General features: G+C 41.2%; 3 protein-coding genes across 3 annotated transcripts; all 3 read left to right on the forward strand.

Moving 5' to 3' along the window:
* Positions 1 to 265: 265 nt before the first annotated feature.
* On the forward strand, positions 266 to 1,464 carry LOC124142599 (acetylcholine receptor subunit alpha-like). Its single transcript, XM_046511172.2, has 3 exons — positions 266 to 659; positions 972 to 1,195; positions 1,390 to 1,464. The coding sequence occupies exons 1-3, from the start codon at positions 266 to 268 to the stop codon at positions 1,462 to 1,464; spliced, it is 693 nt and encodes a 230-aa protein (XP_046367128.2).
* A 5,310-nt stretch (positions 1,465 to 6,774) lies between these two features.
* LOC124142600 (acetylcholine receptor subunit beta-like 1) lies at positions 6,775 to 8,001 on the forward strand. Its single transcript, XM_046511173.2, has one exon. It carries the CDS (start codon positions 6,775 to 6,777, stop codon positions 7,999 to 8,001), a length of 1,227 nt encoding a protein of 408 aa, XP_046367129.2.
* A 6,315-nt stretch (positions 8,002 to 14,316) lies between these two features.
* On the forward strand, positions 14,317 to 15,264 carry LOC125381676 (neuronal acetylcholine receptor subunit alpha-5-like). The gene has a single exon (XM_048399102.1). The coding sequence runs from the start codon at positions 14,317 to 14,319 to the stop codon at positions 15,262 to 15,264; it is 948 nt and encodes a 315-aa protein (XP_048255059.1).
* Positions 15,265 to 17,954: the final 2,690 nt, after the last annotated feature.

The raw sequence follows: 17,954 nt of genomic DNA on the forward strand, positions 1-17,954 counted from the left end.
TGTTTACCAGGCAATGTCATTGTAACAATGGCATTTCGTTGACGTCAAAAATTTGCTAATTGCCGATCTGCCAATAGAGTACTGATTTACTCATTAGTTTAATATCACTTCATCTTATCTTTGAAATTGAAGGTATAAATATCACGTGTCCATGCATTCGGTTGTCTTTAATAAAAATTACCAAACACAACACAGCATGTTAAAGAAGACATTTGTTGTGATGTTTCCAGTGGTTTTGTTGTTATCAGCCTGTGTTGACAACGTAATGGCTGACACCCAAGAAAGCCAAAAACAGCTGAACTCGTATCTTGAAACCCGCTTCAATCCCGACGTTCCTCCCATCGACCCACATACCAATGCCATTGATGTACAAATTGCCATTGGGCCAGTGCAGGTTCAGGATCTGGTTGATGCTACCCAAGTACTTAAATGCAGAGTGTTTGTGGTGATGAGTTGGAAGGACACATCACTTGCCTGGAATGCGTCGGACTACCCCAACGTTGTTCAGACAGAAATCGCTCCACATAAAGCTTGGTCTCCTAATGTGATGTTGTTAAATGCAGCGTTTGGTGATGGTCCTTTATCGACAACGATGCCCATCACATTAGTCATGGATGGTTCTCTGTATTGGCAGAACATAATCATGGTGTATACAATCTGTAAGACTGATCTGTCCAGATATCCCTTCGATAACCAGACGTGTGACATAACATTCTCATCAGCAATAGGATATCCTGTCATTCTCAATCCATCGGTAATTTCACAAACTCGGGGCCTGAAGATAAACGCTAACGGAGAGTGGGAAACTAACAATATAACACAGTCGATTCATTCACGTGAAAACGGGACATCATACCAAGCCGCGATCTTTCACATCCATCTGTCCAGAAAGTATCTTTTCCACATTTTGAATCTCATCTTCCCGATGTGCCTTCTCTCCTTTCTCAACAGCTTCGTGTTCCTGCTTCCAGCAAGCTCCGGAGAAAAGATGGGCTACCTCATGGCTGTCTTTGTCTCGAACGCTCTCTTCCTGAGCCTCATCCACGACACTATGCCATCAACCTCTGATTCTGTTTCTAACCTCTCTATCTACCAGGTGGCTATCCACATGCAAGGCTTTCTCGCCATCGCTGCCACCATCTTGGTTCAGAACATCTACCACCGACAGCAGAAAACTATGGAGGAAGGTGCGCATGTAAGATCAAACCACACAAAAGCCATACCTCTTGGCTCCACTGACAATATGGGATCTAGTACCCCAACGCTTCTCAAAGATGGATGCAGTCAACCTTCAAATGGACAGAACAGGATCAGGAAGCCTAATGTACCACTGGACATACTTCTGGATGGTATTTTCTTTATTTGTTCTATTATTTTTTCCATTATTAGCTTATTGTGTCTTCTCCTGGCTTAGAAGCTGTACTGATAGAGCAACATGACCCATTTCAAGGTTTGCAAGTCTGACATTTGATAAAGGACATATTTGCTTTCTAGGAACTTCGGGTCTTATGGGACCATATAATACTATATATTGTTTCTTATAAAAAACTGTCCAAAATATCATTTAACAAAGAAGGATTGGTCAGACCACAAAGCATTCTGCAGCCTTAACAGAGAAACTATGCCCCTTGTCTGGTGCCCACTTCCAGTCTAGATCTAGACGTTGTAATTAGTGCCACGTGTGATATTTAAGCATTTTCTCAATATAGTTGAGATAGAATTTAACAGATAGATTTATCTACGTGTATAATTATGAAAATACAGACACTAGACAAACAAAGTGGTGTTTAACATTTTGAATCAATCGCGCTGGGACTGCCAAAATTGGCCCGAGTCTAGTTCCCCTTTTATGCAAATTACATTTACAGATGTTGTCCGTGTGGTCTGCTCTGCAAACTTTCTCGCTTTGCTTTACATTACCATCACCAAACCGAAGCAAAGGAGTTAATTGCCTGTAAAAGTCCAATTTCTAGGCTAGAACATATACTTTGGCTGGCCTAACGAGTCTATGTCCAGTCAAATAAAGAATCGGAAACATAATGCCGAGCAGATTTCGGTCGATTGCAGGATAGAGCATATGTGTCGTCAACTGGGCGTTGACATATATTTTCCAAATCCTTTCATGTTTTTAATCAACGTGCTCAAGTGATTGGATGCGCTTCATTATAGTTTGGTTTTGATAATTGATCAGATCGTTTTGACTATGTGCCGCCATTTTGTTTGAAGCAATTACAATAAAATGAGAGGTAGAATCTGATTGATCAATCGGAACGACAAAGAAGGGAGATACTCGTAGTAGTCCCTGGTTCGGCGGGAGTTGAAACTTGACTTTTATCCCTTGCCTTAGAAGATGCTTTACCGATTGACAGTGATTCATAAACACATGTTTTGAGGTCGGAATTTTGCAATGGTCTGTGCTTTTAGCAAAGATGTTTTATGTTTTAAAGAAATGCGTTTGTCGCTTTTATTTACGTTATTGTGCGTGTTGTACGTGCCCCTCATCGTTATATTGCTCGAATATTGTGAAAAGCAGCGTAAAACCATACTCACTCACTCACTCTTGATGACGAAAGTTGACAGGGAAAGAGAAGAACAATGGTCTACCCAGTTTGGAAAGCTGTTTCTAAAAAGTGACAGATCTAGTCACAACATGCACGCAACGCTTCTGTAGTTTAATAATACATCATTACCTTATGTTCAACCAGTGTTATCGACAGACATAGTTCACACATTTTGAGCTCATGAGGTTTTTTTTAGCATAATGGTAAATGACGTTTTGGTAAGGTAGCTCAAGATATCGGTAGTGGTGGAACATTCCTGACCAATGTTCACACTTGTATTCATGTTTCATTTATTATGCTGGGATGTCGGCTTTCGCTTCACAATCCTACATTACAAACGTAACTAATATACAAATAATTAGGGCATTTTACAGGTTAAAGATTAATTTACTTAATTTAGAATCACTATGCTCCTTAGCGAGATAGTGTGGAGAGCTAATATGCATTATGTTCGCATTGTAAATACCTGAACATTATGGATGAACTATGAAAGGATATCTATCAATTGTTGATTGTTGATGTCATTCAAATATAATTTATTAATGTGAAGATATACGGCTTTCCCATTGGACGAGAAGCTCCGACGTTCATACAGTTTAGCCCTCACTCTATGAAGGTTTATACTCCAATGAACTCACACAAAGTGAAAGTCAAACTAATTGTGACGTAAGGGCGAAATGACAAAACGTCTCACACTCGTTTCTTAAAATCAGTATGACACACATGCTTGTATAATAATATCTACGTACGAAGCTCGTGGTGAGTATATATATATATATGTATATGACAAACGTGTTATATGTAACTAATGTATACTGAACCGCAAAAGAAACGTCACTATGGATAGATATATGAGAAACCGTATTTGTCCAAACACTGTAAACATACTTTAGGACATGAAACTTGGCAAAACTGATCATCAAGGTTGAAATAAAAGTGTCAAAAGTTCTTAAAGAGAAACACAACTCTAGTCTCTGAGAAAATGGCATCACAAGTCAGTATCTCGTCTGTCCGCCATGTGCATTGATGACTGCCGTGCAACGTCGATACATGGAATGGATGAGGCGATTGATAAAGGCCATAGGCACTTGAGCCCACACTCTGAGAAACGCCTGACGCAGTTCAGCTGCAGTTGTCGGCCTTGGTCTTTGAATCTCGTCCCACAGGTGCTCAATGGGATTTAAATCGGGACTAAGGTCAGACCACTGCATGGTTCTGATGCCATTCTGCTGGAGGAAGTCTCTTGCTGTATCATACTGTATCATGTGGTTCCGGCGACGTGCCAAATGAGATATGGCGTGTGGTCTCAAGACTTGATCAATGTACCGAGCTGCTGTGACAACATTGCCTCTCCCTTGACCGATGTCCTGGAAGACCACAGGGCCGACCCTCTGTGCAAGACCAATTCCACCCCACCATGATGCTCGGACCACCCCACGAGTCTCTCTCAACAACACAAGCATCCGAATAATGTTCAGCACGGCATCGCCAGACTCTCACTGCCATCTGCTGTTGATATACAGTAACGGCTCTCGTCTGAGAAGAGGACTCTTCTCCACTGCTGGTGGCGCCAATGCTGGTGCTGTGTTGCCCACTGAAGACGGTCCCGGCGATGACGTGGTGTCAGAATGGGTCCTCGGTGTGGCCTGTGACAGTTGAGGTGTCTGTTCGTCAATCGTCGACGCACGGTGTCTGCACTAATGTGTCGCTGATGAGTCTCCATGGTCTGTCGAGCAGTTTCCCCAGCAGTAACAAAGCGATCTTGAAGATGCTGTCGCATAATCTGACGATCCTGACGATCCTGACGTCGGGTGGTGACCCTTGGTCTTCCACTACGTGGTCGGTCATCTGTAGTGTTGGTGGTCTGGTACCGTTGTTGGGGCCTGTATATGGTCCTTACGTGGACTTGAAATGCATTGGCTGCTTGCCGGGCGGTTTGTCCAGCTTAAAATCGTCCAAGGGCTTGGTGTCGCTGATTTCTTGTCAATCTTGGCATGTGGTAGCAATTCAATAACGAATGAATGTTATCCGATCTGGGTGGATTTTTATAGGGCAAGAAATGGGGGAACGCATGTGCATTTCAATTTGCTCTGAAGTCACGTGCATCGGGTTACCATGGCCGTTGCCCTGATGCGTTTGGGCGATCTGTTTTATTGTCATCTGCTTTGGGGGTTTTTAAATCAAATTTCATTATTACGGTCAAGATAATGTTAAATTTTAGAAACTTTGACAAAAATTTCCCAAATATTTAAATGACAACTTTTCATGCAATGTTACTTTGGTGACGTTTCTTTTGCGGTTCAGTATAAATATATTATTATTACTTACATGTTATCTGGCGCTAATGGGTAAATGTAGCTTAAGGGTACAATTGTGTATGATTGCAGTGCTAAAGAGTATTGAACTGTTCCACAAAATTGAAATCTGAAATCTTATGAAGCAATATGCAAGACATGAACAACATGCGACATGTGAATAATGTGCTTACTTTCGCAGGCTATATAAACTAAGTAGGCCGTTTAACACCCGTTACAAAATGAAATTAATATGCTTATGTCTACAAACGGGAAAAAAGTAACTGTGCTTCACATAAAGTTCAACAATACAGTTATTCTGAAATTAAATTATGCATCTCCTCGACTTCAAAGGTCGTGATTCACAATTTGCACCAGAGTGATTGTTGGGAGCATGATGTTGTTTTTATATGAATAGCACACAATGATTTCTTGGCTATCAGGTTCTGATACATATATTTTTGTTATATCGTAAATAACGTTTACACAGTACTTATACGCGCATTAAAATCAACGTATACGCGTCGTGGGTATGCTGTAAACAGGAATTGCACGAACGAAGTTGCCAGACATCTCAAAGTTCACCAAAACACAATATTATATCTCATGGCTTGCCATGTGTGACCCCTCGCCCGTTGATGTCTGGGGTGATGGAACGACGCCTACTACAGGACCAGAACCAGCCAGTAACGCTAGCTCGGTCAGGCCAATATTTGGTTGACATTCGTTTCAACATCCACTGGATTATTTTCAATCATCTGGCGTCTTCAATGCTGCACCGCTGCCTTGCCTGTATCAACGCTGTTGGTGGTCACACCCGATATAGACGTTGTTAATTGAGTTGTTACATCCCCGTCCTTTAGGGCTTGTCATTCTGTCTCCTGTTACCTGGTATGGATTTAGTTAATGAATTTGTTATGATAAAACATTGACCAGACGAATGACCAAAAAGTTGTTGTTATTTTCAAAAACATAACATTTACATGTAATTTGTTTCTGTAATCCATGTATAACTTGCATTACGCCAACATCGAAAGTAATTATGAAAGTTCCCTATGCAGTTATACATTCACTCTATTTTAACTCTTTGTATGGCGGGGGCACGGGTGGCCCAGTCGTTTCAGGCGCCGCGATTCTCTGTGCATAGTTGCGTCCCTTGGGCACGCCAGAAACCTATGATTGTGTGTTCGAATCCCGGTTCGCCCCGATTGTGTTTATAGGTTTGTTAGCACCATACCCGTGCTCGTGGGTTTCACCGAGGTGGTAAACGTCTGATACCTGCATCACTTCGGGCTTTCCTCCCACATTAAGCTGACACGCCGTGATATAACTGTAATTCTGTTAAAAGCGGCGTTAAACCCAACTCACTCACTCACTCTTTGTATGGCCTGTGGTACATTTATTGACGTGGTTTAGAATCAGGAAAGCCATTCCTGTGCAAAAAGATTCAAAGTACCTTTCAGTCATTCCCACAGGGACTCTAGAAAAACAGTTGTTAAAGCATCTTCTATTCATTATCTATTTTATAGTGTTACACTAGATTACTCGTAACTGTTCAGCATTACCCCTTTGACCATACTGTGTAGATTCCATTACCGGCTGTATTAATAACTGTAGCTTCTTAACCGTTGTTGGTTCTGTGGAATCGATGTACAGCGTTAATTCGTTCACCTCCCCATACCTTTGATGTTGTAATGGTTTTACTGGTTGCATTAGACGGGGCGATTGTCGATGGGGCAATAACAATCTGACAATGACATTTCCTTCATTGAAAATGGAGATACGAATTTAATGTGCGTGGTAATGCTTTCAATGACTATTCTACAATAAACATCACTTAATTTCATAAGTACACAAAATGAGTAAGAATAAATATCGCGTGCCTATGAACCTCCGGCTATTTGTGCACTGGCAGAGCGATGTTGAGGGGGATGAAGCTGCTGGAGATGTGTGTTGTGCTTGTGTGGTTGTCATCAATCTGTGTTCATGTTGTGGCTGACACCCGAGAGAGTATAAAACAGCTGAACTCGTATCTTGAAACCCGCTTCAATCCCGACGTTCCTCCCATCGACCCACAGACCAATGCCATTGAAGTAGATATTATGATTGGGCCAGTGCAGGTTCAGGATCTGGTTGATGCTACCCAAGTACTTAAATGCAGAGTGTTTGTGGTGATGAGATGGACGGACACATCACTTGCCTGGAATGCGTCGGACTACCCCAACGTTGATCAGATAGAAATCGCTCCATATAAAGTTTGGTCTCCAAACGTAGCTTTGGTCAATTCTGCCTCTGGTGATGGTACTTTATCGACACTGATGCCCTTGATGCTGTTAATGAACGGATCTCTGTTTTGGCAGAACATAATGACTGTCTCTACAATATGCAAAACCGATCTATCTAAATATCCATTTGATAACCAGACATGTGACCTTACATTTACATCGACCTTCGGATATTCCATTATCCTACATCCATATGTGGATTCAAACACATATGGTTTAAAGATAAATGCTAACGGAGAGTGGGAAACTATCAATATAACACGGTCGGTCTCTCCACAGGATGATCACCAACTACACCAACCTGCAACGTTTTTTATCCATCTGTCCAGAAAGCCTCTTTTCCATATTTTGAACTTCATTTGTCCGACGTGCCTAGTCTCTTTCCTCAACAGCATCGTGTTCCTGCTGCCAGCAGGCTCTGGAGAAAAGGTGGGCTACGTCATGGCCGTCTTTGTGTCGAACGCTCTCTTCCTAAGTCTCATCCACGACATCATGCCATCAACCTCTGATACTATTTCTTACCTGTCCCTCTACCTCCTTGGGATTCAACTCCAAGGCTTTCTCGGAATTGTTGGCACAGTCGTGGTACAGAACGTATACTGTCACCAGCAGAACGCCAAGGAGAATGGAGCACACGTAGAACCAAATCGAACACCTGCAAGATTGAAGCCGACACAAGTTGTGCCTCTTGACTCGCCTGACACGGTGGAGGATCTCAAAGATCAGACCAGACATCAGTATTCAAGAACGAGGGCATGCATGAGACTCCGTAATCTCCCACTGGACAGGGCTTTGGATGGTATTTTCTTCATATGCTCCTTTGGCTTTGCTTTGATCATCTTTCTCTTGCTAGTTGTATAAATGGTACAACCATATAGTTTAGTCTTTTAGTGCGTGGCTTTCTAAAGAAATATATAATCTCAGTTTCAGTTTCGTTTGACGTAGGATTGCCGCACTCAGCAATATTCCAGCCATATGACGGCGGTCTGTAAATAATCGAGTCTGGGCCAGAAAACCCAGTGATTGACATCATGAGCATCGATCCACGCAATTGGGATACGATGACATGCAAGTCAGCGAGCCTGACCACCCGATCCCGTTAGTCGCCTCTTACGACAAGCAGAGTCGCTTTTTACAGCAAAAGTTGCTGAAGACCTATTCACGGATGATTTGACGGAGGAAAAATACTGGGATGTTTTCTACTTTATCAAACATTGATTATTTATATGATATCAAAAGGCTCGAGGATGAGAGTATATTTATTATCCGATTACCCGGAATCAATTATCACAAACATATTTGATTAAGTTGGTGAGAACATGAAATTGTGTTGATCGTTAGGACGCACGGAAGAGCAAAAAAACATTCACATGTAGCACTTATTTTATTCGACTAACTTTTGCGGCCTTACCGTTTAGTGCGAAACCAATATGAAATCACTGTCATTATATTTACATACGGCTATTAATCCTAAACATAAAGTTAACCAAGTTCTCTGAAGAAGATTAGGGTAAGAATTACATCTGTTGAGAAAGACCGTGGGCATCGGGCTGCAAATGTAAGACAGATATTATCTAAATGTGGTTATGGATGAATAAACTTACTCAGTTCTATTAACTCTTGCACACAAAGTTAAAGGATATGTTCGCAAAACTAATGTCAATTTTATTCTTCATCTCATAGATTTCTGTGTACTGTGTTCTATGTGTCATCGTACCCGACAACGAGTAACGGGATCGGGTGGTCAGCACATGTTTGATAATAACGTTAAAACATTTAGACATTTAGATGTTCTTCATAAGAGCTTGGAACTGAAGTTGGACCGTCCACTGATATGACAAGGAATACGGGAATATGTACACAGCGCAACCTTCATAGAGTGGAAGATATGTATCCTGGCATGTCCATTCTTAGTCTTGCACCATGACTATAAAAACATATCTAGAAACGCATACAAAAGCAAGTCTAGACAGCTCCAGCTAGCTCTATTCCACATGAAATCAGCTTAGGGAATTTTTTAATTCAAGAAGGATATTGTGTAATATAAGATTTCATGGACTAAATGTTAGTCTAGTCCATACTATACTCCCTTAGAAATAAGATATACCATTTTAGTATATCCATATACTAGTATATATATATATGGCTTTGTTAAAAAGTTCTAATAATTGTGTTTGGGTGTGTTGGTGTGTGGGTGTGTGGGTTGAGTAAGTGAGTGACTGACTGAGTTTAATGCCACTTTGAACAGTATTTCAGTGATGTCATGACGTGTCACTGATTTTGAATTGTTGTCTATTTCTTTTTGTTCATGGTTAAATAAGCATTCTGTAAATGTAGTTTTGTGGACATATTTATCCATGAGTTTTGGCTTCAGTATGTTTTAGCGTCTATTGAGTTACAAGCGTACACGTCAGTGTGCGCAATGCCGCTTCCACTCTACATTCTACAACTATCCCTCCATAAACAGAACTGAAGTATAAAGTTTTAGGAATTCGCATATAAATGATGGCTATGGATTACTTTACCACCTGCTGAAGATGACACTGAGATCTGTTTAACTGCCAAGTGTTTCTTTAAATTGAGTTCATGTTTAAAGATCGCCCATGAATTGTGTTAGAAGCTTTTATTGTCTTCACAAAACTTTAAATAGCCACTTCCTATGCCAATTTACCGGGCGATGCTAGTGGATTTCTCATTTGATTTGTGAATTGTGTTGCAAAACATGTATATATTTATGTGGGTTATAGTCTAGAAACACGATTCTGATGGATTTCTCATTCGATTTGTGAATTGCGTTGCAAAACATGTATATATTTATGTGGTTTAAAGTCTAGAAACACGATTCTGATGGATTTCTCATTCGATTTGTGAATTGCGTTGCAAAACATGTATATATTTATGTGGGTTATAGTCTAGAAACCAGATTCTGGGGGAATTCCCATTCGAATTGTGAATTGTGTTGCAAAAAGGTATTGATGTAAATGTATGGGTTTATATGTCCAGAAACAGGATAACACCTATATGTATTAAACTGTTAGTGCGAGTTTCATTCAATGTCATTTAATATATATCACAACCAAAGAGTTAGTAAGTGGGTTCGCATTGACTAGTATATCATTAGATTCGTGTCAGCTTGTGGGTGGAAAGACTGAAGGGATGCAGGTCTTAGACGTTTACCGCTTTGTGAAATCTACGAGCACAGCTATAGTGCTGACAAACCTAGAAACATAATCAAGCAGACCTGGGATTAATACCATGGATAATATATATATGGCACGCCCAAGGGACACGCGTCTCTGCACAGTTGGTTGGTTGGCTGGTTTGTTGTTTAACGCGACACTCAGCAATATCCCATCTACATGACGGCGGTCTGTAAATAATCGAGTCTGGACCAGACAATCCAGTAATTAATATCATGAGCATCGATCAACGCAATTGGGATGAATGACATGCATCAAACCTCGTCATTGAACCTATGAACAAACCTATGATTGTGGGTTCGAATCCCGGTTCGCCCCGATTATGTATCTAGGTTTGTCAGCACCATACCCGTGCTCGTGGGTTTCACCGAAGTGGTCAACGTCTGAGACCGCTTTCTTCCCACATTAAGCTGACACGCCGTGATATAACTGGAATACTGTTAAAAGCGGCGTTAAACCCAACTCACCCACTCACTCACACAATTGGCTACCATACACACATCAATATGTTGTGGCTTGGTCATTAGTGAAAGGGGGCACGGGTGGCCCAGTCGTCTAAGGCGCCGCGGTTTGCTGTGCAGAGTTGCGTCCCTTGGGCACGCCAGAAACCTATGATTGTGGGTTCGAATCCCGGTTCGCCCCGATTATGTTTCTAGGTTTGTCAGCACCATACCCGTGCTCGTGGGTTTCACCGAAGTGGTAAACGTCCGAGACCTGCATCACTTTGGGCTTTCCTCCCACATTAAGCTGACACGCCGCGATATAACTGGAATACTGTTAAAAGCGGCGTTAAACCCAACTCACTCACTGATTAGTGAAAGGTGCATCTCCCAAGGGAGATGATCATCCATCTGTGACGCCACCATAAACATTATTTTATTTTATGTCTTTATTTCGTTCATCGTAATCCCCGCGTGTATTCCGGGACAGAATGGATCCCATCACAAACTGCTTCTCCCGTGAGCCGACAATTATAGGGATAATGTGATTACAGAGTACGACCAGTTTGATTGTGCGGTCGAGTCCGGATCGTTGTTATCTACTATATTGCCTATCCCTGATCTGAATAATCGGGTAGCCTAGTGGTTAAAGCGTTCGCTCGTCACGTTGAAGACCCGGGTTCGATTCCCGACATGGGAACAATGTGTGAAGCCCATTTCTGGTGTCCCCTGCCGTGATATTGCTGGAATATTGCTAAAAGCGGCGTAAAATCAATCTCACTCACTCACTCTGAATTATTAGAGGCCGCTCAGATATAATATAGTTGACTGCATCGCAAAACAGTCACCCTTTCAAGTTAACATTTGAGTCATTAAGCGCTTCTCATACCTGTTATCCCAAATCAGTTCCGTATAGATTCCATTACCTGTAATTTGCCTTTCAAAATTGGATGTATCCTTAATTATGCTGTTAGTGAAATTCAACAAATGCAACATAACCGATGTCCTGATAGTGACAAAAATCATTTCTGGTAATGCCTTAAGTTAGTCTGACAGTACATGTTATCAGTTTGGGTAGTAGATACTATACTCACACACAAAATAAACGCAAGTGGTTTTAAGCAAATAGGTAACAAACACGGAACCATAAATTGAAACGAGTTTTAGCATGTAGTGAAGCCTGATGGTGTTATCAATATTTTTGGTTGCATTTTGGAAGCCCCGAGTAAAAACGCAACATAAAAAACACATCGCCAAAATGCACCATTTCAATGAATATATGGGTATCATGCACCCATTTCTCGCGAAATCAAAAATGCACGAACTGTCACGAACTGTAGTGGGTATAAAAGTGTGGCCGATTCTTGGACCTACCACTCCTTGGTTAACAATGCCACGCCTAACTCAAATTCAGAGAAACCAGGCTATCGGACGTTTGGAAGCTGGAGAGTCTGTCCAAGATGTTGCCCGTCATTTCAACGTTAACATAACCACAATTTACCGTCTCCTGCATCGATACAATGCTACACAGACCACAGATGACCTTCCTCGGAGCGGTCATCCTAGGGTCACCACACCTCGACAAGATCGGCAGACACTGCGATCCGACGTCTCCGTTCCAACAACCTCAGATGTCGCCGACCAGCACGTCGTCCTGTTCTCCAACCACGGCATCGACAAGCACGACTTCAGTAGGCACAGGGTCATCGCAATTGGCGTCATCGTAAGTGGAGGCGTGTCATCTTCTCTGATGAAAATCGCTTTTGTGTCTCCCATGCAGACGGAAGAGTCAGAATTTGGCGACGTCGAGGTGATCGTTTCGCTGACAGAAACGTTGTTGAAAGGGATCCATGAGGTGGACCTAGCGTCATGATATGGGCATGGATTGGACTTAATGCGAGACTTGGAACCCTGTGCTTTCTGAATGTTGGTCAAGGTCGGGGACACAGCGTCACTGCTCAGCGGTATATCGACAAAGTGATCAGACCCATTTTCAAGCAGGACAATGTTCGTCCCCATGTTGCCAGAGCTACCATGGCCTTTCTGCAACAACACAACATCCGTGTTCTACCGTGGCCAGCCCTGAGGCCTGATCTGGGATGAGGTTCAAAGGCGTCTGCACAATGTGCGCCCAGTCCCTACAACTGCCCATGAACTACGCACAGCTGCTCTGGATGTGTGCAGGAGGATCCCTAGGGCCTTCACAAATCGTCTGATCCACTCAATGTACAGGAGATGTGTGGCAGTGATCAATGTTAATGGTGGTCACACCAGGTATTGACTGACATTTTGGGTATTGACCCTAAAATGCTGTGTAAGCCCTTAACATTTGAAAAAAATAATTATGTCATCTACCTTTTAATCAATTATACTGTCTTCAGTCAATTTTTTGTCAATCTTGCCCTATTAGTATTTCTTGTCTTTACTGTTGAAAATAAATAACATGTAAACTGCACACCCGACGTTTCTTTTGAGTGTGAGTATATTTTATGCCAAATAAACAATGAAATCTGTATCATGTAACCCCACTTACAATTTCACAAAGCTTTAGCACATGAACTTCTCCGTAATTATAGGTGGCACAGACACAATACACAACAATAACCAAAAAACACAAATATACATTTTTATATGTTATTACCATTTTCATTTTTACCATCCCTTGGGAAACAAAACTTAAAAGGAACATATTAGCACCAGCATTTATAAATATATGTGAATACGTTTTCCCATTCTAGCACTTAACACTATTTACACTTTGAAGACATAAACAATTGACAATTACACGATACGATTCCTATTGCCTAATTCCGTGATAGTTATGTTTACATTCTATTTCCACCTGTTGTACAGGTAACCATTTCAACAGCAAACGTGTCCAGTGGAATGCGTTAATTTGTTTGTTCGCTTAAGACAATGCAATGCTGGATAATGATCGGCACCGACCAACCTCATAGCATTAAAAAACATTCATTTTCTGATTGATTTTTGTTCACGTGGCGCATTAATGATTTAAGAAATTCAGTTTTGTGCACATCTAGACCAAACAGTTCACCATGGATGTGGATATGAGAAATTGATTTGCACCGACCAAACCCACCTTAAAACATTCTTATACATTCATTATCTGATTGATTTCGTCAATTCATGTGAGGCACGAATGATTTAAGACAAGCAGCTTTGTGTAATCTTCACAAAACAGTCCATCATGCTTGATGTGGAAATATAATTCTGTACGTACATTGTAGTTAAACAGACGGAGGTTGTGTTGAAAATGAGCTGCAGTACACTCGCATTCCTTGTGGCTACATCTCTTGTGTCACTCAGTGCTACTGATGTTGAAGCTGACCGGAGGCAGAGTCTGAAGACCCTCAAGTCTCATCTTGAGACTCTTTTAGATCCAGAATTACCACCGATAAATCCACATTCGAATGCTATTGACGTAGCTATTAAAATCGGGCCAGTGCAGGTTCATGATTTGGTTGATACAACCCAAGTTCTCACACTGGGAACCAATGTGATAATGCATTGGAAAGATGGCTCTAGTTTGGAATACATCTGACTATTCGGACATCAGTAAAATAGAGATATCTCCAGACAAGGTATGGCAGCCTAATGTGGTTTTGGGGAGCAAGGCTTTTGATGACGGTCCCTTACGGACAACGATGCCCATTCAGTTGAAAAGTGACGGCTCAGTGTCTTGGCACAACGTCATGACGATTTCAGTGATATGCAAGACCTTCCTCTCAAGATATCCATTTGATAGCCAGATTTGTCCAATGACATTTACCCCAGGAATGGGATATGACGTAATCCTGCATCCATCCGTCACTTTTTTCACTCGTGGTTTGAAGGTAGACACTAATGGAGAGTGGGAGACTGTCAACGTTACGTCCTCAACATCACCCTATGCCGATGGAAGTACATTCCAGGGTGCAATATTCTATGTTCATCTGTCCAGAAAATACTTGTTCCACATCTTGAACCTGGTTTTCCCAATGTGCCTACTATCTTTCCTGAACAGCTTCGTTTTCCTTCTGCCGGCTAGCTCGGGGGAGAAGATGGGCTTTCTCATGGCTGTGTTTGTGTCAAACGCACTGTTCCTCAATCTGATCCACGCTTCCATGCCGTCAACGTCTGATACTGTTTCTAACCTCTCTCTCTACCTCGTCGCAATCCAAATTGAAGGTTTTCTCGCCATCGCTGCCACCATCTTGGTACAGAACGTTTACCACTGCCAGATGAACAGGAAGGAGAGCGGTGCAAAGATGACACAGGTTGTGCCTCAGGATTGCCTCCAGAATGCCATGGCTAGTCCTATCACTGCTGAGACCCCTACCGTGCATACGGATCGCCAACATGGGGAGACAATGAATTACTCAAAAAAGATAATCCCTTCACTGGACAGAAAGCTGGATTGTGTTTTCTTTGTATGTTTCACTGTTTTCGCCATTGTAGGCTTATTGTGTCTCATTTTTGGATAAATGTGTACATGAAAGTGACACAGATCCCGCTTCAAAGCAAAAAGACGCACGCTTTTTTCAAGTCAACAAAAGTCACGTGATATTGCACAAAGTTACCCTCAGATCCATCGAACAGCTGTTTTCTAACAATTTTGAATTTGTTTTTATTCTTTTACAATGTCATATTAAAACATGTCAGTAAGATAAATGCGTTGTGGCAGTATCACTCGGGGTACATGGGGTTTTATGCGTCTGGTTCGTGACGTAACACCTAACGCAGGACGAATAAAACCACATCTACCCCTCATGATACTGCTACAAATTATATGACACCTTCGGATACATGATGGCGTGAAATCTGAAAATATCCTCACGCATCCTTGATAATATATTCATTGCACACTGACGTCAAGGCTTCCTTGCATTTAATGGCTAATATATTGTTTCTTCAATATCCTTGACACTATATGTTATTTTCGTTTGTTTTATTTCCAGATTATTTCTTCACTTTGATATTTTAACAACGTGAGACAAATTGTCTGACATGGCACTTCTCGTTAACTGCATTTGTTATTCAGGGATGTGTTTGGTTTCCTATTCAGGTGGAGTAAAAGATATTGCTACTTACTTTTGTCCTTAAATTGCTTTCAAATGTTCGCTTTGCAGAGTTGCGTTCCGTGGGGGAACCAGAAAATATGATTATTGGCATGTGTTTTATCACTGCATTTGTTACGAAACATTATGACCAAATATTATGTTTATATCAATAACATAACATTTACGCCACTCTCTATGAATCACGGTTACTTTTTTCGCTATTATGTTATATATTTATGTGCAGATGTGTAATGTGTGTTGTTGGTTTTAAGTAATTATTAAAGTTCCCTATACCGTGATATATTTAACCTCGTTGTATGGTCTATGGTACATAAATTGACATGGTTTAAATGATAAGCAGGAAAGCCATTACTGTGCATTAAGAAGTTGCATAAGAAATGGATTTTGTTGATGGGACAATAACAATCTAACAATTGATACTTCGTAATTGAAACTGGAGATACTAATGGTGTTACTGTTTGCTTGTTGTTTAACGCCGCACTTTGCAATATCCAAGCTATATGACGGCGGACTGTAAATAATCGAGTCCAGACAATCCAGGGATTGACATCATGAACATCGATCCACGAAATTGGCATCGATGACATGCATCAACCAAGTCAGCGAGCCTGACCACCCGATCCCGTTGGTCGCCTCTTACGACAAGCAGAGTCGCTTTTTACAGCAAAAGTTGCTGAAGACCTATTCACGGATGATTTGACGGAGGAAAAATACTGGGATGTTTTCTACTTTATCAAACATTGATTATTTATATGATATCAAAAGGCTCGAGGATGAGAGTATATTTATTATCCGATTACCCGGAATCAATTATCACAAACATATTTGATTAAGTTGGTGAGAACATGAAATTGTGTTGATCGTTAGGACGCACGGAAGAGCAAAAAAACATTCACATGTAGCACTTATTTTATTCGACTAACTTTTGCGGCCTTACCGTTTAGTGCGAAACCAATATGAAATCACTGTCATTATATTTACATACGGCTATTAATCCTAAACATAAAGTTAACCAAGTTCTCTGAAGAAGATTAGGGTAAGAATTACATCTGTTGAGAAATACCGTGGGCATCGGGCTGCAAATGTAAGACAGATATTATCTAAATGTGGTTATGGATGAACAAACTTACTCAGTTCTATTAACTCTTGCACACAAAGTTAAAGGATATGTTCGCAAAACTGATGTCAATCTTATTCTTCATCTCATAGATTTCTGTGTACTGTGTTCTATGTGTCATCGTACCCGACAACGAGTAACGGGATCGGGTGGTCAGCACATGTTTGATAATAACGTTAAAACATTTAGACATTTAGATGTTCTTCATAAGAGCTTGGAACTGAAGTTGGACCGTCTACTGATATGACAAGGAATACGGGAATATGTACACAGCGCAACCTTCATAGAGTGGAAGATATATAACCTGGCATGTCCATTCTTAGTCTTGCACCATGACTATAAAAACATATCTAGAAACGCATACAAAAGCAAGTCTAGCCAGCTCCAGCTAGCTCTATTCCACATGAAATCAGCTTAGGGAATTTTTTAATTCAAGAAGGATATTGTGTATTATCATATAATGGGTAGGTTTCTCGGCAGGATAAAGCCAACGGATAAAAACGATATCCGTTGGGGTCATATGCGGATAGAGATGCAAATATCAAAGGTCAAGTAGGGACTACTTTCACTGTTTATAAACAAACATGGCGTCGCCCTCGTCATTCGGCGATCGAGTCAGAATTAACCATCGGGAATCTGGATAAACTACAGGGATAATTGCTATCATTATCAAAAGAACAGTCTAATACACTAAAAATCAGTGTCTAACTGTGACGTAGCTAAGGCATTTTATAAGTTTTTGCCAATATATAAATGGTGATATAAATTTCGAAACAATTTTGCGAGGGCACGAGGCCTAGCCAAGCGGGATCAGTAGCCATATCTGTGCTTGTACACCTCTGCGGCTTGAAACCTTCTCCACAAATTAAAACAGTTGGATTTGGCCGAAATATGTTTGAATTGTTACCTTGTTTCGTTTTGTCGCTGTGTGAACATCTGACTACACTTCTGAACGTTATGACAGGACAGACCGACT

This window comes from Haliotis rufescens, unplaced genomic scaffold (genome assembly GCF_023055435.1).
Source record: "Haliotis rufescens isolate VD_foot unplaced genomic scaffold, xgHalRufe1.0.p SCAF_19, whole genome shotgun sequence".
NCBI lineage: Eukaryota > Metazoa > Mollusca > Gastropoda > Lepetellida > Haliotidae > Haliotis > Haliotis rufescens.